Raw genomic sequence first — 25,027 nt, forward strand, 5'->3', positions numbered from 1 at the left:
GCTTACTTTTTTGTCTTGTGGTAAGCTCTTTGTTTCCTTAAATTGGACCTGGGCATATCAAATGTTCCTAAGTATGTGTTAAGACTAGTTTTAAGAAATTAGAAGTATTCTACCTAATGACCATCATTTCCTTGTTGGTAGTATCTGTGCTTTGTTTTGTTGGTTACAAAAAATTCTATAGTCAAGATTCTAATAATCCTCAAACCCCATTCCCCGCCTCCTCAAAATAGCACGATAACTCCCAAACTCAGAGATTTCTTAGGAATTAAAGGAAAGTGCTGGCAATAAGTAATACCTTCTTCCTTCTCTCTTTGGAATAAATATACAAAAACAATTCTGGCCTGGCAACCTTGACCTTATCAACAGCTGAGACCTCAGAAATGAAATAGCACCAAAAAAGCCTCTGTGTAGCAGAAATAGACTTGCTCAAGTGCGTAGTGTCTTTCACTTAATTTTACACATAATATTTGGTTATCTGATTTATTCTGGCAAGCTCCAGTTCAATTATATATTATACTTAAACACTGCCTCCTGGACAACCAGCTTGTATTACACATCTACTATATGCCAATCAGTAAGTAAATAAAGTCTTGTGCATCTTAACCTCATCAACAGCAAGCATCACAACTTAATTAGTATTTGGCTACTTAAACAGCTGAAGAATAGATTTAGATTTATTCAACAATTGGCCCACTAGATACTTACAGTTGCTTGTAACCTCTCTCTGCACACAGATACAGAGGGATGGCTTTGTCCTTTTTCCCCCTAGAAATATGTAAAGTAGATTAAAAGAAGTGAAATCAAGACTCCAGAAAATTGTTACAAAAACATTCAGATAGATTATACTTCAATGGCTCCCTGTTCTCATCGATGTTGATATTTCATCTTTATAAATCATATCCCTTCCAAAGCTTAGTCTTCATAAGAACTGCATCACTTAGGTTCATCGATTTACAGGTGGATTGAAACTTAAATATGATCTAATATAATCTCCATCTTTTTATAGATTGAGGCTTAGAGAGGTTTAAGTGACTTGACTATTATAATAATTTGATAACACAGCTCTCCAGTAATGAGCTTATTGAGATTAGGTAGACTGGTCCTTGTAGAGCTGACACATCACAAGGCCTATATTGGAGACCTTTTGAATTTGGTTTAGGCTCTCTGTGCCCTCAGGCAACCCTTTAAGATTGTAGTTTGCAGAGAAAGTATTGAAAGGCCTTGGTAGCTTGTTTGTTCTGTTTGTTGCATATTGTCTCCCCAGTTAGATTCCAAATTCTTGAAGTCAAGGAATGTTTTTGCCTTTCTTTGTATCCCACTGCCTGATGTGGTGCCTGGCACATAGTAGGCACTTACTATGTTTTGAATTAGTGACCTGGAGCTCTCTGTAGCAAAAAAAAAAAAAAAAAAAAATCGTAGGTTCAGTCCTTGTCTCTATCTCAGAGATGTATGAGTTTTTGGACCATGCCAACCTAGCTTTTGATAACTTAGGGTCGCTTCTAGGGCCATGGTGCAGTAAGTAAGTAAGATATTTAATGATTTAATGTTCCCAACTTTTAGAAGAGGGAAATTTGATCCTATAGTACTTTTGTTCATATTACTCTTGCTAAAGTAAATGCTTCATTCCTATCAAGAAACCATTGTTAAATAATGGAGTAGATGACCATGGCAATAAATTTTAAAAGGAAGGTTTGTTGCACCATCATTTTGAAAATTGAATAATCTACTATATAGAACATTCTTGACCCTTCAGGAGATAAAAAATTTAAATAAGACAGAACAGTTTACTCTCTGTTGCTAGTTAAGGAAATCCTCAAGTACTTTGATTTGCTCTGTAAAAGTTATTGGCCAAAGATCTAGTGTAGTCATTGACTGAAAGCCAATTTTTAATGTTTTATTGACCTTATGTATTTCCTAAACTTTTGTCAAAGAAATGCTTTCCATCAATGTGACATTTTTCAACAGATTTTTTTCTTATTTTTGATATTTATTACTAGTTTATATTTATCCAATGAAAGCTTAATTAAGCATAAATCTTTATTTTCTTTTTTTAATTCAATAAATATTTAAAGGTATAAATATACACAACGCAAAAACAAAACTGCTTTTGCCCTCAAGCAGATATATTACATAATCAAAATCCTTAAAAAAAAAACAACCTTAAACTAGTTCCATTAATGGTTTGAGAATAATGACTAAGACCATGTCGTGTGGGATCCTGGATCTCGACCTGAAAGGGACTTGAGAGGTCATCTAATTCCACATCCTCCTTATACACACAGGGAAACTAAGATCAGGCGATGTGAAATGGTTTGTCCACATTCATACCACTAGTGTCAGAAATGGAAGTTACATGTAGGCTACACCCCAGCATGCTAAGACTATCCACTGTAAGACAGTACCTAAATCCAGTCCAGTTTCCATCCAGTTCTTCTATCTATTAGCAGACAAGGAGTTACTTTTATATATAAAGTAATCTACTTTAATGGATCTTAACTCGTTATCTCTCCAGAATGTTTGTATTTTTACGTTGGTCATCTTTAAATGGTACTCAACCAAGAGATTAATATAGTGATGAAAATTTATACCCATAGCAAAGCATTAGAGTACAGATTTGTAGTTAAAAGATCCCCTTATACCGTACTATATAGGAAGCTCTGCCTTCTAACCCAAATTTCCATTGGATACTGGGAGTCACTCATAATTTTTTTACTTATGTTATTAGCAACAAGAGTTACCAATTTGTTATCTACCACTTTTATCATGTCTCATGAAAGTTTCTCTATTCTGAACATCCTTTCTGTTCTAAGAATCTATATAGAATAGTCTTGTTTTTATATTATTGGAAACTTACCTTTTTTTACTGAAAGACTTCTTTTAAATTATGTAATGGTTTATTTCTTCCACCTCTTATCTTTATGCGTTCCAACCAGGGTGACTTTTTTATTTGATCCTCTGTTCATTTAGGACAGAAATGAAATCTAGCCCTTCATGATTCTTAACAGTGAATTCAAGTAAATAACTAAAATAATCATTAAGTGAAACAAGACTATACTAAAACTGAAACGTTTACTTCTAAGACAGGGGTTTATTAACTATTTTTGTGTCATCGATCTTTTTTGGCATTTTCATGAGGTTTATGAACCCCTCCTCAGAACTGTTTTTAACTCATAGAATTACAGAGGAAACTAATTATATTGAAATAAAGTTATTAGGAAATATGCTTACAGATGCCAAGTTTAAAAGAAACTTCTTCTAGGAGGTTTCCTCTGCTATTCACTAAACTTTTCATAGGCATATACTCAAATCTTTTGTAATTGATAAGAAAATATATGTAGATTCTCCAAAGTAAGTGTCTGTAAATCTGTACCCACTTTTAGTGAGTTGCTTCTTAAATTTTTTTGCTTTATTGCATACGGTTCAAGAATGTGGAAGTAATTGGAATTTTGTGTTCATTTTTTCAATTTGAAGATAATCATAAGACGTTTACTCTCTTGAACCTCCAGAATGTCTCTCTTAACCTCTACCTGTTTTAAATAGTTCTATACCTAGACATCTCAGCATGTAGCTTTCAAGTTGCTTATGCAATGGCAGAATTGTATATTATCTTTGTGACTATATAGACTTCTGTTGAAGAGTTCAGCCTTGAAATGATTGGTTCTATATATTATCCATGCTTCAGAAATGGATATTTTTAGTATATTGAAGAAGAAATTTTAAATGCTGAGGTATTTTTACATGTCTTCCCAATTTTGACCAAACCAGCCAGCCAGAGCTACTGTGGGTAATCCAGAGATTTATAAATATTTGTTTTAATTGGCAAACCAGTTCATTCAATTGAACTTCATTTTTTCTTTTAAGGAAATATTTGCCCATTTTGCTCATATCCTAGTTCAGGTTATATATTTTGCTTACTTTGTTAGCTGATTAGTGGAATTCACAGCATAGTGGAAATGTTTGCCGATGTTTTGTGCAATAGCCACTTCAGTTGCTTCCTCGTATTTCTTCAGGGCAGTGATCACAACCAGATTCAACGTATGCACAAAGCAGCGGATACCATGGTAGCGGCCGTCGCTGATTGCTTTTACCATGTTGGATCCATTGTCTGTCACAAAGATCTACTTCCAGCTAGGTGCCTTGAACCCAAATAGCTTTTCACACAGACTTCAGGATATGAGCCAAGGTATGGCCTTTTTTCATGAGCTGGGCCTACATATGGGTTGACAGTGACTTATATACTTACATATATATGACACTACTGCATATAACAATAGTGTCAGTGACCGGTTGCTGTCAGCAATATACAGATACTATCTGGAGTTTAATCGGTTTTCTTTTCTGTATACATCCAAAGGAGAAGTGTTCAAGTGAAAATTGTTCTTACTTGGATCTAGTAAAGGACTCTTGTGAAATACTAGTTTTATGACTCTACCATACTCTTTTATTACTAGATCGTTGTATAATCACCTGAGTGTCAATTATATATGGTCTAAAAATGTTTATATAAGCTGTTGTCTTTCTAGACCAGATTTTTGGTTTTATTCAGCAACAAGAAGTTCTAAGGCCCTCAGAAGGAACCAGGATTAAGTCTAGTTAATTGCTTGTGAATGTTTTTTAAAAGGAGTCAATGTAATGATAATACTGTGCTAATGTGGTTGACCACCAAAATCTAAGCCCTTCCCCCTGAACCAAAAAGAGACACGATTATTCAAGGGAAAAACACCCTAGATGTTGAAAATAGTGCCTTACTTTAATATTCTTCCTTCTGCCTAGTAAGATAATTTTTCTTGAAGTGGATCTATTTCAGCGTTCAGTGGATCCACTTGATTAATAATTTCCGTAAATCTTCTGATTCCATATAGTGCTGTTATAAGTATCGTAACATTTTTCCTTCCCTTCTCTTTAACAACCTTTTGGTTTGGGTCTTGCTAGTGTCCTGATATTTAGGAACAACTTTTACCTCCTGTCTAACAATTGGTTAATACCACCAAACTTTCCAGACATAATGAGGTGCTATCAGAATTCTTGTTGCGGTTGTCTGGTGAGGTTGATGTGATTTGACAAGATCCCTGAGAGACAATCCCCTTTTTCAATCCCTGAAAAGATCGTGTGTTCTTAAGCAATTAGTCAACAAGCATTACATAGTTGCTGTGCCAAGCACTTGGATAAAAAGAAATGAAACAGCTCCTGTCTTCAACGTGCTTAAAATTTCCCTCTTCTCCGTGTAGTACTTGAATCATACCATATAGTTAGCATTTATTAAGTGCCAGCTATGTGCTAGGCAAACTGTACAGCAAATGTAGAAAGTTTAGAACATGACCCTATAGAGCTTATAGGTGAATGAAAGGTACTAAGACAGATAACACTACACGATGAATCCCTTAAAAGAATTAAAAAACAAACCACTGAGCAAAGACTAAAGGGAAAAATTATTACAGACAATGAGGATCAGAAATGACCTCCTGGAGGAAATAGTATTTGAAGAAGGCTTTAAAGAATAGGAAGGAATTCAATAGTTAAAGAGGATGAAAGTAGAGTATTCTTTGGGGAAAAGCATTTAGATGGGGAAAACTTCATCCTCTCTGCTCAAAGAATAATCCATTTCATTGGGATATTGAGTTCACTAGAGTGCTAATATGAGATAAGATAAAGATAAGTCAGTGCCACATTGTGAAGAATCTTAAATGCAGATGGGAATTTAAACTTTACTCAGAAGATAAGGAATTTGGGGAGGGGGATTTGTGTGTCTGTTTAGGTTTTTAATGAAGAAGTTACAAGAGATTCATGCTTAATAAAGATTTGGAAAGAGGTATTAAAAAGGAGAAGATAGTGATAGGAAGGCCTCTAATGAATCTATTTGTATATTTCAGGTAACTGGTAATGAAGGATAGTACTAGGGTTAGTAAGAATTCAAAGTGAAGGACAGATATGAGATGTTACAGAGGTAAAAATGATGGCATTTGGTAACTGGATATTAGTGGGTAACAACAGAGCTGAAGATAACCACAAGATTATGGACATATAATAATATGGCTGGAATGTATCTAGAACTTTAAGGTTTTGTGACTCATTTACATTATCTTATTTGATCCTCATTATACCCTCATGGATTTATTATGCTACAGGCATTGTTCCAATTTCTCCAGTATCAAAACTGAGACAGAAGGAAGTTAGGTTAATTTAATTATGTTAAGGTCTTCCACTGCATCCCAGGCCATCAAGAGTCATCTTGACTTTTGTCTTGCCACCGGACTTCAGTGACACTGGAAGAGAGGAAGGCTGACAACTTTGTGAATTCTGTCTCACTTAAATCCAGTTCACGTGCAAGTCAAAACATCACTCAGCAATGTCCTTTATGAAACAAAGGACAAACAACAAGTTTAGCCTAGAGTCACGCAGCTAATAAATGTTTTAGATAGGATTTTTTTTTTTTTTGCTTTTTGGCAGGGCAATTGGGGTTAAGTGACTTGCCCAAGGTCACACAGCTAGTACATGTGTCAAGTGTCTGAGGCCGAATTTGAACTCAGATCCTCCTGACTCCAGGGCCGGTGCTGTACTCACTGCGCCACCTAGCTGCCCCCTAAGGTAGGATTTTGACCCCAGATATAGCACTCAATACACTGTGCCATACCACTCCTCTGCCCTATAATAATGAATGCCAAAAGCTCCAGAGAGGTCAAAAGGATAAAGAATGAAAACATTCATCCACACATCATTGCTCAGGCACTTGTTATGTGCAGTCATTGGGCTGAGGATACAAAGAAAAGTAAACCAGTCCTTGCCTGTAAGGAGCTCACACTATTTGGCAGAGAGGAACACATAGTATGCAGAGTATACACATAGACAATATAAATACAAGACAATTTAAGAGCTAGGAAGATATATTAACAGGGAAAAGGTGATGGTGTCTGAGAAGATCTCATTGAAGAAAATACACCTGAGGTGAACCTTAAAGGAACTAAAGGACTGTCATTGGGATGAAGGGTGACTTCTGCAAATACAAGACTGGTTGGAAAGAAGTGTCTGTGCAGAGCAATATTGTAAAATAAAAGTTGGAAGGCTATTTTGAATCCAGGTTACTGATAGTTTTAAATGCCAAGCAGATGAGTTTGTTTTTTATCCCAGAAGCAAGAGTACTTTTTGAGCAACAAATAACATAGATATGCCTAGAAAGATTTACAGCTTTGTGGAGTGTGGATTGGGGTGAGGGGGTGGGGAAGCAGGATGTAAGGAGATGAGTTAGTTGCTATTCCAAGACAGAGGTGATGCCAGAGAGGTGGCTAGGGTGGCACATCTTAAACTGTGTTTAAACAGTTCATAAATAGTTTTAGAAGCACTGAAGGGGGGCTGCTAGGTGGCGCAGTGAATAGAGCACTAGCCCTGGAGTCAGGAGGACCTGAGTTCAAATCTGGCCTCAGACACTTGACACACTTACAAGCTGTGTGATCTTGGGCAAGTCACTTAACCCCAATTGCCCTGCTCCCCCCAAAAAGAAGAAGCACTGAAGGGGTTGCAAATGGAAAAAGTTTTAAGAAGCCTTGAACTGGGTGATATATATGGAGAGAAGGGAACAGAAGTAAGCAGTTGTATGGAAATAGATTTGATAACATTTGAATGCTAACTGAATATAGGAATGAGGGAGAGAAAAAATGAGGTTGTGAATCTAGTTGAATAGAAGAATAATAGCGTCCTCGACAGGGACAGGAAAGTTTGGAGGAGGGATAGGTTTAGCAGGAAAGAAAGAAAGAAAGTGAACTCTACTTTGGACTTATTAGAGATACCTAGTGGGCAGCTGATTGTATGAAACTGTATCCACATTAGAATTTCTATAGATGGAAGATTAGGGGAGACTCAAAGATTGGAGTTAATCTGCACAGAAATTATAATTGAATTTGTGGATCTGATGAGGTCACTTGGAGAGAATAAAAGAGAACCCAAGGCAGAACCTTTGGGGACACTCATGCATAAAGAACCAGGAATGGAAGGTGATCATCCACCAAAGGAAACTGAGAAGGAACTATCAAACTGGGAAGAAGAAAACCAGAAGAGAGCATTATCACAAAAGTCAGGAGGTTAAGGGTAGGCTGTTAAGCAGAGGTGAGGATATCTTTCTATGTTAGAGAGAACTCAAAGAGCATATGAGGACTGAGGGAAGGGCATTGTAATTATCAGTTAAAAGATAACGTAACTTTGAGAACAGTTTCATTGGAGTGGTTGGGTTAGAAGCCTGGTTCTGAGGATTTGAAAAGTGAATGGTTAGTGAATAAAAGGATACAGCAAGCATAAGCAACTCTTTCTACTTAAAACTTTGTCATTGAATTTAACGAGACATAAAAGGTGATAGTTCGAGGGAATGGCAGAATAGAGCAAAGCTTTTATTTTAAGAGATAAAGGAGAGATGGCCTTGTTTTTAAGCAACAGGAAGAAGCCAGTTAAAAACAAAAACTTTTCAAAAGAGATAGGGACTTAAGAGGCAAACATCTAGAAGAGGCAGGAGAGACTTAGAACAAGGCCACAAGTAGAAGAGGTAACTTTTACAAAAAGGGCTTCCTTTTCCTCAGAAACTGGAACAAATATAATGAAGAGTACAGGAATAGCTGTTGAGATGGGGAGTAGGAAGTAAGATCAAAGACCCCACAACTGAAAGCTTTTTCTTAGTTAAGTCATTTCCTGAAGATATAAGGGTGAGAGCATAAAGAGATTGAGACAGGAGGTTTGGAGCATAGAAACTATTGTGAGAGTATGATATAGTCAGTAAAAGAACAATAAAGCATTACTTCATAGTAGTGAGAATCTAATTGAGATTAGATAACATGAATTCACTGAGCACCTAGCTAACATGGTTGTATAACTTCTTAAGCTGTGTTCACACAGATGAGAGAAGTAAAGAAGTTAGTTTATGGGATTTCATACATATAGAAATGAAAAAGCACTAACCTTATTTTACAGATAAGTAAACTGAGGTCAGAGAAGTTGTGACTAAACCATGATGACACTCGTAACAAATGGCAGAATTTGAACCTGAATCTAGGTCCTCTAACATCAGAACAATGCTGCTTTTCCATGCCCTGGATCAGCCAGAATTGAGGATTGGCATTGCATGCATGATGATAAGGCAAGAGGGACAGTGATAAAAGTGTGGAAGATGGGTTGAACTTGTCACCCATAGGGTCAAGATTGTAAAGAAAAGTGAAGCAAAAGCAGATTCAATTGGTTGAATGAGCAAGAAGGACAGGGTCAGTGGAAGGACAGAGGTCACAGTGAGGATGAAAAGTAAATCTAGAAGGGAGGCCTTTCAGATTTCAGTATTACAAATATTATTCAGTCCTTGACAATGGTACAACCTTAGGTTTTACCACTTGTTCAGGTGACTGAGGTGAAGATGTGTGAAATGAATAGCATGTAGTTCAGAGGAGCATTTTACCTTAGTAGCATAACAAGGGCATCTTGAACTACCAATCCTGAAAACTTACCACACTGAAAACTTCGCATCCATTCAGTTCTAAGTATACTGTATGCATTTTTATATTTTGGACCTCATTGCCCTTGGATTCCATTCATCTCTATTGATAACTATGAAGGCTCACCTAGTTATCTTTCAGATGCCTACAATTATTTGGACTCTCTTTCAGCAGAATCCTATTTTTTTTTTCTACAAGAAAAGATTCATTTTATTTGACATTAAATTCATTGTTTAGAATTTTATTTAGTTGTTTGAGTTTGTATTTTAAAATGAGTAATTTGATTTGGTTAAAATTACTCTGTTTCCTGGCTTCATCTAGACAATCATCTAGTCATGATTATGCCCGGTTGTTTGAATTAAACAAACACCCTATTATAAAGAAAAATATATTGACCTGGAAAAATAAGCTGTACTTTTGTTAATAAACTTCTATCTTGGGTATAATTTTATTTAATTGGGTTCATGGATCACCATGTATACATTTTAAGCATTAAATAATCATTTATATGTTCTTCAGTGTTTTGTATTAATACATGATAAAAACTAAATCAGAAATTGATGGGATAGATTATTAACTTCACTTGAAATTTAACATGAATGTAAATATGAAGATCAGCAAAACATACTTTTTGTAGATTTCTTTATACAGATTATGCTAGAAAAATACTATGAGAACTTGTTTTATGACAAAATAATGTTAATGGAAGCATAGTTTGCAGTATTAATTGTGAACTTACAGTGAGATGTTTTTAAATGTTTTAAACTGCATTATTACTAAACAGTGGTGATATTAAAATTAAAGTTCAGTTTTCTAGATATAGATATTATGGAAAAATCACATGCTATGGTTCCTTGCTTATTTAACAGAATTTGACATTAAGTGCATCTTCTGTTTTGTTCACTGCCTTGGTGTTTCTGACATTATTGCAAGTGTTTTCTAATAAAAATATTTTTATTTATAACAAGATTCGCTGAAATGAACCTTGTTATATAAATACATGTATTCGAGCATAGTTAAATTTCAGTTGGACTGAAAAACCCTTCTAAACTATTGAATTTGTAGTTACTCCCTCTAAATTCCCTGAATTTAGGTTAAATTATGGTATTGTGCCACTGACATGGTGGTAGTAGTAGTATTAGAAAATACTCAAACATGGTAGAGTTTTGTCTTTTGTTGGTTGGTTGGTTTTTTTTTTTAACCATGCTTACAGGTTAGAACTTCATTTACTCTAATGATGCAAAACTATGGGAAAAACCATCATGACATCTATCTGAGTAATTTTAAGATGACACATAAGAATATTGCCTGTTGTCAGTGTTTTTAATTTGGAGAAAAAAATTTCCTTATACATTTTTAATTAACCTTAACTGAATAATTTCATATTAAAGGCCTCTCATAGTGTACATTAGACTGATTTCATGTTAAGTGAAATGCAAAATTTTCATTTTTATTTTAATAGTAGTGATAGTTTTGCTGTTGGTTGTTATGTTTAAGCCCTACAATCATATTTTTCTTTACATATCCTTTTGAAAAATACAGATCTAAAAAGGATAAAGCTAAAACAGGAGTAAAACCAGATGCATCTGATCAAGAACCTGAAGGACTCACTCTTTTGGTACCAGATATTCAAAAAACAGCTGAAATAGTTTATGCAGCTACCACCAGTTTACGGCAAGCAAATCAAGGTAAAATAATCCATTGCATATATAACCTTCTAATATTCTATTAACTGATTAATTTTGAATATGTTTGGTTTACTGAAAACCTGAGTTGTTCCCAAACCAGTTTTTTTTTATGTATTATAGATAGTACCTTATTTCAGAATTTTATATCAATATGATATGGCTACTGTCAGAAAATTGAGTGAGTGAAAATCATATACCAAAAATCTGATCATCTTTATACATGAATCCTTGATTAAAACAAGAAGTTTATTCAGTGGAGAAAGATCTTAAATTGTTTAGATTAACTTTTTTTATATATATTATATATATATATATATATTAACCTCCAGAAAAGTTTGATTTTGTTGTTACTTTTTCTGATAATTCATTTAAAAAATCAGTAAGGGCTTATATTTAAGATTAGTATGTAGTCTTGTTGTAGATGTGTTTAAAATGGAAAGGAATGAATACTTTGCCAGTAACTATCAAAACATAAAAATCTATTATAAAGCAAGTAAATGATGAATTGATGTAATGATCCTCCATTAGCTTTGACTGTAAAAGCAAAGTCTTTCCAATTGTGATCATTTTACCAAAATACATAATCAGATATCATTTTTCTTAAAATATTAAATAACAGAAAAGAAGCTGGCTGAGTATTCCAAGAAGGTTGCTGTGAAACCAAAACCTTTGTCAGTATTAAGATCACTTGAAGAAAAGTATGTAGCTGTCATGAAAAAGTTACAGTTTGGTAAGTTAAAATCTCAATATTTGTTTTTAAAATTATTTGTTGCATATAAAAATGGTTGAGAGGTCTGTTAAATTCTTAAGATTATAGTTAGATTCAGTATGATATATGATTGTAAAATTATCTAATCGCTAGTGATAGGCCTTTAGAGAGTTTACAGTGCACTGGGGTAGATACTACACATTCACAAATAAGTATAATACAGTGTCTGCAGAAGCAGGAGGGAGCGTTGACAACTGGAGTGTTCAATCATGGCTTTGCAAAGAAGGTATAACCTGAGCCTTGAAGAAATAGCAATAATAGCATTTAGATAGTACTCACTCCATGCCAGGCACTGCTAAGTTCTTTACAAATATCATCTCCTTTGATTCCCATTCTGTAGGTGAAGTAACTAGGGAAATGGAGGCTAAGTGACTTGCCCAGAATCACATAGCAAGGGTCAAAGGTTAGAATTGAACTCAGGACTCCCTAACTCCAGGTCCAGCACTCTATCCACTGCACCACTGAGCTGCCAAAGTTTCTGAAAGCTCAAGATAAAGAGGGAATTCAAAAAGAAGTATAACTGTCAGCAGTAAGGTATTAATAGTATCACTGTACCCTACCTTAGTCAAACCACAACTGGACTACTCTGTTCAATCCCCAGAATATCATTTAGGAAGAATATTCACATTATGAATTGCTTTCAGAGGATAGCAGGATTGATGGACAAGAGCCTCAAGTTCCTGCTATATTAAGGAGTGATTCAAGGAGCTAGGGATGGTTAGCTTGGAGAAGTCTTACGAGGGACATGAAAACTACATTTGTAGATTTGAAGGGCTGTCGCCTGAAAGAGGTTGAAACTTACTCTGTCCCTCACCCAAAAGTCTTAGAACCAGGAGCATTGGGTAGAAGTGACAAAAAGACTGTCCATTAAATCCCCCCTCTCTAATTCTTAATCTTGCCTGCTACAACTAAACAAAGCATGACTGAGGTCGGGATGGTCTTGGGCCTCTTTTTTTACTAAATTACCTTCCATTCCCCTAGAGATGATACCTTGGATGCTGGCCTGCCTTTCTCCCCTGATTCCTAGTCCAATGAGCCACTATCGTTAGCCATCATCAGTTTCTTCCACGATCTTGAGCTTGTTCTGGCTTAGCAGATATTAGCCTCACAGTTTTCCTACTTCTAGAGAGTCATTATAAACTCTATCTCCCAAAATTCATAGATGCCTAATTTGTTCTGATCACTTGCTGTCATATTGCTTAGTATTTATATTATTTCCCTACTTTATGCATCTCTGTGTTTCTTATATTCCTTCTACCTCAGAAAAAAAAGTTTCTAAAAACAAATTGCTACTGAAACATTCTAATTCAGAATAGTTACAGAAGCCCATAAACTATTTGGGAGTCTACCAAGATATATTTAGGAACTATATTAATACAGGTTGAGCCAATAAAATAATAAGTGAAAATATTACCTGAGCTAATTTACTTATTCAGTGCTTTAATCCATCAGACTACCAAAGGAATATTTTATAGAGCTAGATAAAGTAATATTGAAATTTATGTTGAAAAACAAAAGGTCAGTATCTCAAGGATCATAATGAAAAAAGGGCAAAGTGGGTGCCTATATCAAATCTCAGACTATAATACAAAACTATAATAAAAGTTTGGTACAGATTAAAAAATAGAGGTCTTAGTCAATGGAAGAAACTGGATATAGTACAAAATGCAGAAGAAAGCAAATACAGTAGCAGAGTATTTGATAAACACAAAGACCACAAATATATTTCACCACAAATACATTAAACCACCATATGTAGTAAAAGAAAAAGTGTGGAAGGTCCATGGTCAAGGTGGCTTTGTTGCAACCTTCCCTCACACAAACCAGAACCAGCAGACAACTTAAGTAGTTTTTAGCTATTTTAGAGCTACAGGCAGCTCTGTTATATTTTTATTGTAAATTTGGCTGTGTTCAAATGTGCACGTGTTTGCATATGCATATTTCTTCTGTGGCTGTGTCCATTACTTTCCAAGTTTACCTTTGTGCAGCATAAGAGAGAGAAAAAGGAACAGGCTCATGAGCAGATCCTTTCAGCTGGTTACTTCAAAACCAGAGATGCCCATTACCTCCAGAGGTTATACCAAGGACCAAATAGTTTTTACCTTTATTTTTATGGGATCTTTTTTCCATTATTATACTGAATAAACTTTGTATTTTCTAAAGCTTTTTGTAATTTGCAAAGATTTCTGAAAATGATTTTTACCATAATTTTTTAGTAACTGTGTTTCTTTGGGTTGATCTTTTTTAGAAGATGAATTAATGTCAGTTCTTCCATAAAATTCTAATTGTTTAAGTTTATTTTTCATTTCCTGTGATACAGTGGAAAGATCAGTGGATTTCAAATCCAGAGTCCTCCATTTAACTATCCAAATACTGGGTATTGTCAGAGCACCTGAACTCCAGTCCCAAGACATCCACCTGAATGACCTTGGGCATTTAACCCGTCAAACCTCTGCTGTCTCCACTTTAGAATACCATGGTTAGCATTTGGGAAAGCACTTGAAATTAGGCTTAAAAATTACTAAAATGACCATTCACTTTGACTTGGAGAAACCACTATATTATACCCCAAGGAGGTCAGAGATGTAAAGGAAGGTCTCATATACAGCATAATTGGAAACAAACTAGATACTCACAATTAGCATATGGCTGTAAACAAATTGTAAATAATCATACATGAAATGGAATATGAAGTGATATGAAGAATTTGGAGAAAAATGGTAAGATAGCAGAGTGAAATTAACAGAACAAAGAAAACAATATACATAATCAAAACAATTTAAATAGGAAGAACTAAAAAACAACCCTAAGGCTTTGTAATTATAAGTGCTAATTCTGACACCAGAGAAGAGTGAAGAAAATACGCCTCTCTCCTATGGAGGTGGAAGGGTATGACATACTGCACATACTGTCCAACTCATTTGTGCTGTTTGAATTTGCTGAGTTCCTTTCCCAACCCCACCCCACTTTCTATTTTTAATCTTTGTTACAATTGTGTCTCACTCAGTACTAAAGAGAGGGAGACAGATTTCCATCTCAAATTATTCTTAAAATACAAAAAAATAATGACAATTATAGGCTAGATTACTTATATATTTACATATATATTACTAGATCCTTCTGGCTCTAACTCTTAGTCTGTGAAACATTCCTGCTGTATGCAGCCTCAGTAATATTATACATTGATTATGACTACCCAGTGAAGAGTCATTTTCACTTCTCAGAGCTCATATAGAATTAGTCATTTTCATTTTAACAATTTTGGAAAGGCACTATGGGCTACAACTATTATTTATGTCTTTTATACTGTTTCTATTTGTTTCCCCTAGATTGCTTTCATTGATATGATCTGTTTTGCATCAGTCATTTCATGTTATCCTTTAATCTGTAATTGTATTCTTTGTAACAAAGAGAAATAGTTTAATACCGAGATTATAACCATGACAGATTAATGATGGTTTCAGGGCAGAAATAGTGGCATCCAAATTTTTAGGCAAAGTAATCACAAAATTAACAGATGTCAGGAAAAGTTATTAATTTCTCCTTCTTTAAACTCATAGTATTTTTTTTTGCCTTGGCTAATTAGCTTGGCATTTAATCACATGCCACTTTGCATTATTGTTTAGCTACTCCAAATTTTATCTTGATTTTAGGATTATAATCCTAAAAGAATCTTGTACTAGTTTTTTGTCTGCTACAGCAGCTAGCAAAAAAAAAAATATGAAATAGCTTCATTAATTGTTTTTAAATCTCATTAATAATTCATTGCTGTTGCACTCTGGAGTAGCATCATTTGTAATATTGGGAACTAGACATTGCATGTGTTTTAATAATTGTTTACTAATTTCAAAATTTTTAAGTCTGAGATTTATTTTACAATGTATATTGCTTCACCTTTTCTGCTGTTTTTTCTTCTTTCCCAGATACATTTGAAATGGTTTCTGAAGATGATGATGGAAAATTGGGTTTTAAAGTAAATTATCATTACATGTCACAAGTGAAGAATGCAAGTGATGCAAATAGTGCTGCAAGAGCCAGACGTCTTGCACAGGAAGCTGTGACACTTTCAACATCACTGCCTCTTTCATCATCTTCCAGTGTCTTTGTGCGCTGTGATGAAGAACGACTTGATATCATGAAGGTATATAGTATATTTTATTTTTTCCCTCCCATCCCCCTTATTACTTATTAGAAAGTACAAGCTAGGGATCCTCTTATAAATTTTTGGAAATAAATATTTTTTCTTTAAAAAAATTCATAACAAGTCCATTAGCAAGTGCTTTAGCTGCTCCAAGGTGGGAGGTTGTTAGTGACTTCACAAACAAGGAATATTAGGGAAGGCTTTCATGTTAGACTAGGGCATTAAAATGTGGCTAGGAATTCAGTAAGTAAAGAGGGAGAGAAGACCAATACCTCAGGCATATGAAAAGAAAGAGCAAAAGCATGAGAGCACAAGAAGTATTCAGAGAACAGTAATCAGCCCATTGTGTCTAAGTCAAGCAGGGGGAGGGGACCAAGGAACAATATGCAATAAGGCTAGAAAGATATACTGGTGCCACACATGGCCCATAATGCTCCTGACTGCTGCCAAAACAGATTAAAATTTGATTGGAAAATATTTAACAAAATAAATTTAAAAATATAATAAAGCATACATATATCACATTTTTAAATTAAATCAATATGCAGTCCACAGAAATCATTACATATAGATGAGTTTATATATGTTACATATAGTTACATATAGAGTAGAGTTACATATAGAATAGTTTCTATTTGAGTTTGACACCACTGTTGTAGAGAACTTTGAATGATAGGCGGAAAATTTTAAATATTACTTCATGAGCAGTGGGGAGATAGTGAAAATTTTCAAGCACAAGATTGGCAAAATTAGATCTATTCATAATAAAGATTGCTTTGGCATCTTTCTGAAGAATGGATTATGAAAAGCAAGTGTTGAATTATTGTGCTCCAGGGAGAAAAATGCTCTGCTTTGGGTAACAAGACCTGAGTTTGAATCCCATCTCTATTATTTACTATCTGAGGGAACTTGGTTCCTTCAGTTCCCTAATCTTGATCATGAACGATTAAATTAGATGATTTCTGAGGCCTCTTGTAGCCCTAATCTGTGATCTTGTGATCTTTTTGGAGGCTGTAGTAGTAGAGGTGGGTTATAATGAGGGTCCGTACTAGAATGGCATTGTGGGGGAATAGAGGGATGAGCCAGAGAGAAGCACTGTGGAAGTGGATTAAATGATAAATGACAGAGGAACAAGGGTCAAAGGTAAGCTCAAAGTTATAAACATGTGAAATAGGGTGAATTTTGGTGCCTGTGCTTTTGCATATGTTGAGTTGTGGGACATCTAGGTAAGGCAGTAAACATTTGGAGACAGAAATAGGAGGAAATCCATATTTTTGAATGATATTGCCAAAGGAGAGAGTATAGAGAAATGAGAAGAGCACCAATAGCAAACACTTGAGAAATACCCTTATCTTAGGAGATTAGGTTTTTTATTTTTTAAAAGTGAGGATCCAAGGAAGAAGTTTAGAAATGCTAGGAGAAGTGGGTCTTTTTTTAAAAAATTAGATTTTTTATTTTTAGTTTACAACACTCAGTTCTACATGTTCTTGCGTTTCAAATTTTCTTCTCTTCCCTCCCCCCCAAGATGGCATGTAGTCTGATATAGATCCTACATAAACCTTCGCATTAAACTTATTTACACAATAGTCAAGTTGCAAAGAAGAATTATGACCAATGGAATGAATCATGAGAAAGAAGAAACAAAACCAAAAAAGAAGAGAAAAAAAAGAGAGCAAATAGTTTGCCTCAATCTGCATTCAGACTCCACAGTTCTTTCTCTGGATGTAGATAGCTCTTTCCATCATGAGTCCTTTGGAGCTGTCTTTGAGCCTCATATTGCTGCAAAGAGCCAAGTCTGTCAAAGTTAGTCATCACAGAATCAATATGTCTGCAGTTGTGTACAGTGTTCTCTTGGTTCTGCTCCTCTCTCTCAGCATCATATCATGTAGTTCTTTCCAGGTTATTATGAAGTCCGTATCTTCCCCATTTCTTATAGCACGATAGTACTACATTACATTCATATACCACAGCTTGTTTAGCCATTCCCCAATTGATGGGCATCCCCTTGATTTCCAATTCTTTGCTACCAAAAAAGAGCTGCTATAAATATTTTTGTACATACGGGTCCTTTTCCCACTTGTGTGATCTCTTTGTGATATAGCCCTAGGAGGTATTGCTGGGTCAAAGGGTATGAACATTTTTATAGCCCTTTGGGCATAGTTCCAAATTGCCCTCCAGAATGGCTGGATCTGTTCACAACTCCACCAGCAATGTATTAATGTTCCAATTTTCCCACATCCTCTCCAGCATTTATCATTTTCCTGTTTTTGTCATGTTAGCCAATCTGACAGAAGAGGTGTGGTACCTAAGAGTTGTTTTGATTTGCATTTCTCTAATCAGTAATGATTTAGAGCATTCTTTTATATGCCTATAGATATCTTTAATTTCTTCCTCTGAAAACTGCCTGTTCATATCCTTTGACCATTTCTCAATTGGGGGATGACTTGTATTCCTATAAATTTGGCTCAGTTCCCTGTATATTTTAGATATGAAGCCTTTATCAGAGACACTGGTTGTAAAGATTTTCTCCCAATTTTGTCCTACTAATCTTTGTTGCATTGGCTTTGTTTACACAAAACTTTTCAATTTAATACAATCAAAATTATCCATTTTGCATTTTGTAATGCTCTCTATCTCTTGTTGGGTCGTGAATTCTTCCCTTTCCCATAAATCTGACAGATAAACTATTCCTTGCTCTCCCAAATTGCTTATAGTATCAGCCTTTATTTCTAAATCATGAACGCATTTTGACTTTATTTTGATATATGGTGTAAGATATTGGCCTGTGTCCACTTTCTGCCATACCATTTTTCAATTTTCCCAGCAGTTTTTGTGAAATAGTGAATTCTTAGTCCAGAAGCTGGATTCTTTGGGTTTATCAAAGAGTAGATTGCTATAGTCGTTGACTACTGCGTCTTGTGTACCTAACCTATTCCACTGATCCACCACTCTGTTTCTTAGCCAGTACCAGGTAGTTTTGATGACTGCTTCTTTATAGTACAGTTTAATATCTGGTATGGCTAGGCCACCTTCCTTAGCATGTCTTTTCATTAATTCCCTTGATATTCTGGACTTTTTGTTCTTCCAGATGCATTTTGTTATTATTTTATCCAGCTCTATAAAATAATTTTTTGGTAGTTCAATTGTTATGGCATTGAATAAGTAAATTAATTTAGGTAAAATTGTCATTTTTATTACATTAGCTCTGCCTAACCATGAGCAACTGATGTTATTCCATTTATTTAGATCTGACTTTATTTGTGTGAGAAGTGTTCTGTAATTGTGTTCAAATAGGCCCTGGAATTGTCTTGGCAGGTAGACTCCCAAGTATTTTATATTGTCTACGGTAACTTTAAATGGAATTTCTCTTTCTATCTCTAGCTGTTGGGCTTTGTTAGTAATGTATAGGAATGCCGAGGATTTATGTGGGTTTGTTTTATATCCTGCAACTTTACTAATGTTTTATATTATTTCAAGTAGTTTTTTACTCAATTCTCTAGGATTCTTTAAGTAAATCATCATATCATCTGCAAAAAGCAATAATTTAATTTCTTCTTTACCTATTCTAATTCCTTCAATTTCTTTTTCTTCTCTTAATGCTAAAGCTAACATTTCTAGTACCAAGTTGAATAACAGGGATGATAATGGACATCCCTGTTTCACCCCAGATCTTATTGGGAATGCATCTAGCTTATCCCCATTACATATAATGCTTGCTGATGGCTTTAGGTAGATGCTATTTATAATTTTCAGAAAGATTCCGTTTATGCCTTTACTTTCTAGCATTGTTAATAGGAGTAGGTGTTGTATTTTGTCGAAAGGGAGAAGTGGGTCTTTGAAGGCAAGTGAGCACAGAATATTCAATAACATAAATTCATTTATTAATAAATTTATTAAATCATTTACTATATGCCAAGAACTAGGGGTACAAAGAGAAAAACAGTCACTTTCCAATGGAACTTACATGCTTCTAAGGGGGGGGGGGACATGTATACAGATAAGTAAATGTAAAATGTATACAGAATCACAAAGCTGCAAAGTAGACATAGAGAATGGCAATTTTTTTGAGGGCATTAGATTCATTACCTTAGAGCAGTTATTATAGACTGATAATGCAATGGCGATAGAAACAAGTAGTTTGAGATGAAAATAGGTAGTGACAGACTGACTTCCTTTAAAAATGAATGGTAAAGAAATAATTGAAGGATCTCTAGGTTCAAGCCAACACCCCTCATTTGTCAGTATTACCCAAGACTAGTAACTAAAAGAAGAAAGTTCCAACATGTTCTTTGCATCATCTAAAATACTTCTTCTAGGCGCTTGATCCACCCACCAGAAAAAAAAAAAGTAGGGACCTTTTTTAAAAATACCTAAGAATTATGTTTCCTGTTACCTCCAGAATCAAATATAAAATCATCTATTTGCCTTTTAAAGTCGGTAATAATGGGTGCCCTATCTTTACAGACTTATTAAACCTTGCACATACACATGCACATTCTGTCTCCCTCTCTGTATTTCTAAATTTATCCTGTATATACCTTGTTTTTTACATAGTTGTTTGCCTATTGTCTTCACCTATTGAACTGTGAGCTCTTTGTGATTACAGAATGTTTTTTGCCTACATGGCCTGGTACATAATAGGGGCTTAATAAATGCTAGTTGATTTGATCTATGGAGTCTAGGTTAATCAGGCTATATGAACACTATAAACCAGTAGGATCTAATGTTTTAATATTTCAGGGGATCTTATCCTTGAAAAAAAGAAATTGCTTCTGGATCCAAGGAATTTATTCTATTGGAGAACACTGCCAATTTTGATTTAGCCTTTTTACCACCTCCTTCCTATTCCATTCCATCTCTCAATTTGACATCTAATTTTTCCAAAGTACAGGGATTATTAATATCTATGGATTTCTTAAGTGTTTTCCCCCTATTGTTGTAGTTTGTGATGATTTAGCAACACTTAGAGCTTTATAAAGCAAGGGACATTTTTTTTTTCCTTGATTAATGCCAAGGGTTATAAGTCTATGTTTGGTCAAGGAGCAACAAAGTAAATTCATTGACCTACATTGGATTGAAACAGTGATCCTAATTATCTCTTATGAAGACCTCATTAACTGTTATCACAACTGTTTATCAACACAGGAAGGAGTCCTGGAGCCTAAGATACAGCATGTATCAAGGATAAGGTGGGATATTTATGCTGCTTTACCCAAGCATAGCAGCAGTCCCGTACCAAATATGTTTATAGCCAGTCTCTAGACTCTTAAATTGCAAGTGGCTCTCTCTCCCCCTGAGAGTTCTAGAGGCACCCCTGAGAGGTCACAGTGCTTCTTTTCTAATAATTTCAACTCATGCTCCCATTACTGTATTTTTGCCTCTACTGTTAACTCTCAGTGATTAGGTTACCAATTCCATGTGACCTAAAAAATATCTGTTAATTTTTACAGTGGAATATTACTTTAGAGCTATATGGAGAGTAGAAATAGAACATCTCCCCACCCCAAATATCTTATACACTTCAGTCTTTGGAAAGAATGGGTTCAGACTTAACACATTTTCTACATAGCATTGGTTCTACCAATTTCATCAGTCAATTTGGTATGGTCTGGATTGGGTGGGGTACCTGTGGCCTCAAGGCCACATGTTGCCCTCTAGGTGCTTAAGCGTGGCCCTTTGACTGAGTCCAAACTTCACAAAACATGTCCCCTTAATAAAAGTATTTGTTCTGTAAAACTTGGGACTCCCCCAAAAGCCTGCACCCAAGGACCTAGAAGGCCACATGTGACCTTATCCTGTAGTTGCATGTTCCCTACCCCTGGTCTGGATGGATGAGTTCATATCTCTGCTATTGTGAACTGGCTATTGTGAACTGGATCAACTTAACTCATGGCTTCTGGCAAATTCTCACATAGACTTCAGCTCCCAGACTTCCAATGGCTTACTCACCCGGCCTTTCAAAGCTTATAAAGTCATGGCTATATTCAATCTCATTCACCTAAAAACAGGAAAGAATAGACAAAACAGAGGCATAAGCCCAAGTAAGACCATGCATCATTGGCTTCACAGCCACTGCAGACTCTTGCCCAGTGGCGCTCAGTTCCTAGTCCTCCTTGCTGTAGTGCCAGCTAAGTCAGAAAGGGCTATACCAAGAGACTACCTTTGGCTAATTAGTGCTATTTGAATACATCCAAGTTCTGGCTATGCAGTCAGTCACAAAGGCTCCTCTTTGCCAGGTGGCTAATTACTGAAACCAAGTACAGAATAGCTTTTCATTCTTCACGTTGGGTTCACGTTGGGATGTATCACCTAAGCTAACTTTTATGTGCTCATAAGTACTGAGCTCATTAGCCATTCCATTGGTTTGATTATTATCTCTGTCAAAATGACGGTCAGATTGATAGGGCCCAATCTTTTCGGTTCTGAGATACAGGAATACATCTCCAGCTGCTTATGGGGCATTTAAAATTCTACATATCAAATGTAAATATATTTTTTCCCCACAAAGTTGCCCCTTTTTTCTAGTTTCCCTGTTTCTGTCGAGGGCACCACCATTTTTCTAGTTTCCCATGTTCATAACCTCAGTTCATCTGGATCTTATCACTACTGTCCTCACAACTCATCTTCCCATCCCATTCTCACCACTCACATTGTCACTACCTCAGTTGAGACTTCTATCACCTCTTACCTCAACTACCTCACTACCTCTAATTGGTCTCCTTGCTTGCAAGTCTCTCCCCAATTCATCTTCCACACAATTGTCAGTGATTTTCCTGATGCACCGGTCTGACCATGTAACTCCCCTACTCAACATACTAAAAACACTTCATTTCACCTCTAGGATTAAATATAAACTCTGTTGTTTATCATTCATTACTCTTCATAGCTTGGCCTCAACTTTATTTTCTACCCTAATTAGGCATCACTCTTCATTACACACTCTATAGATCCAGCCACATGGGCCTGCCTAATATACCAAATTCTGTCTCTAGTCTCTGTTCCTTTGCATTGGCTTTCCCCCATGCCTGGAATGTATTCCCTCCTCAACTGTGGAGTTCTAAGAGGTGGCTCTTAGAATCTATTTTCCTTTAAGATCAAGAACTAGTGCCATCTTCTAAAGCTTTACCTGAATCCCTAGTGCCTTCCTCCCACCCCGCTCCCCACAAAAAAAATACTCATTTATTTTGAATATATGTCTGTCTATATTTGTTTTCCACTTTATATTGTCAGCTTCTTGAGGATAAGGCTGTTTTTACTTTTTGTCTTTAGTATTCCCAATGCCTTAGACAGTATACCAGGTGTTTAATAATGCAAGTTGGTTAGTTGATTGAAGAAAGCTATCTTTATTTTGTACCAGATTGTGCTTTTGATTTTTGACACAGAAAATTCCAAGTATATAAAATATTTTAACCTGCTTGGTGTGATTTTTTCCCCCTTTCTGTGTCTTAGGTTCTAATCACAGGCCCAGCAGATACTCCTTATGCAAATGGCTGCTTTGAATTTGATGTCTACTTTCCACAAGACTATCCCAGTTCACCCCCACTTGTGAATCTGGAGACTACTGGTGGCCATAGTGTGCGATTCAATCCAAACCTTTACAATGATGGCAAGGTAATGTACTTTAAAACTTTTTTTCATTGTATTAAAACATTTTTTGTTAGTGATACCATAAATTCGTATTTTAGTTGTATTATTTCACCATATTGAGCAAGTATGAATTCCTTAAGATTTCTCTTATGTATGTGTACCAATTATTCAAAGAATAGAAACCCATGTGGGGGAGATATGCAAGTAAGTGGCCCTGCCAACTGGTGAATTAGCCATAAGACACCCCTTTTCAGGAAGCCATCTGCCACAAGAACTTAAAGGAATCCTCCACTAGCCCATGCCTTACATTTCAAAAAATTTAAGGATACCAACATCATCTAGAGGCTACTGCCACCTGTTACATAGTAATAGCCACAGCTAATGACTGCCTCTCTCCTCACCACACTCCAGTCAGTCTTTTCCTTTCATGTAATTCTAGATAGTTTCTCCAGTGCAATATAAAGCAAGCCAATTTCACTTACAAGCTTGTGATTATTCCTTGGCTTTGTTATGCAACATTGGGTACCTTTCCTAAAGTTAAATGTAAGGAGAAAAAGTATATTTTTAATCTTTTGTTGTGTTGTCTTTATCTTCATTTGAAATAAGGGAGTTAGGTTCCAACAAAAAAGTTATTCCTCAGGTGTAATAAAAATCTGTTTAAAGGTGCTTAAGACCTTTTACATGGTGGTATTTGTTATGCTCTCACTGTAAACCATATGCTGAGTTTCTTCATTCAATGTGAACTTAGCAAAATCTACTAGTCTTTATTCTGGATTTTTTCCGGAAATAGTATTGGTTTTTCCAAATTTGATAAACTTAGGCACACATACTTACAGAGCTGTCTTTATGTTTAAGATGAATTCACTGAGTATTTTTCTTGTTTTATGTATTGCCTTCAGAAAGTCACTTAATTTCTCTGGGCTTCACTTTTCTTCTCTGAAAGGATAGGTTTAGACTCAATGGTCTCTAATCCCCCTTCCAGCTCTACATCTATGATTCTAAGATACATTTAGCCACTAAGCAGCCTTCATATCTATCCGTTTTTACCTGCCTTTTTCACTCATCATAGAACCTTCATCCTTTTCAGAAGTACTACAAGGCCACATAACCCAGCATTTTTCTCCTCCTTCCTAACCTCCCATCCCAAAAATTCTTTAGAATTCTCCATCCTCTAAGAGTATTTTTTCAAAAGGTATTTAATCATTTTCTAGTTAAAAGAAATTGTAGTACCATGCAGAGATTTGTCATAGCCTGAAAATGCCCATTCTTTTCAATATCCTCACTTACCCTTAAGGGTTGGAAGAGAGAAGATTGATGTAACACAAAAGTGTTTTTTTTTTCTCTTCTAGCATTGACAGTTTTTGTTCATATGCTTCATCTT

The 25,027-nt window shown here is 35.5% G+C and overlaps 1 protein-coding gene across 2 annotated transcripts in view; it reads left to right on the forward strand.

Moving 5' to 3' along the window:
* BIRC6 (baculoviral IAP repeat containing 6) overlaps positions 1-25,027 on the forward strand; it is a 295,513-nt gene that overhangs the window by 233,332 nt on the left and 37,154 nt on the right. For both annotated transcript variants that reach the window (XM_036749540.1, XM_036749541.1), the window contains exons 67-70: positions 11,004-11,149; positions 11,769-11,879; positions 15,842-16,059; positions 23,509-23,670. In XM_036749540.1, the coding sequence (XP_036605435.1) occupies positions 11,004-11,149; positions 11,769-11,879; positions 15,842-16,059; positions 23,509-23,670 (637 nt within the window). The remainder of the gene's footprint in view (positions 1-11,003; positions 11,150-11,768; positions 11,880-15,841; positions 16,060-23,508; positions 23,671-25,027) is intronic.

The sequence above is a fragment of the Trichosurus vulpecula genome, chromosome 3 (genome assembly GCF_011100635.1).
Source record: "Trichosurus vulpecula isolate mTriVul1 chromosome 3, mTriVul1.pri, whole genome shotgun sequence".
Taxonomy (NCBI): Eukaryota; Metazoa; Chordata; class Mammalia; order Diprotodontia; family Phalangeridae; genus Trichosurus; species Trichosurus vulpecula.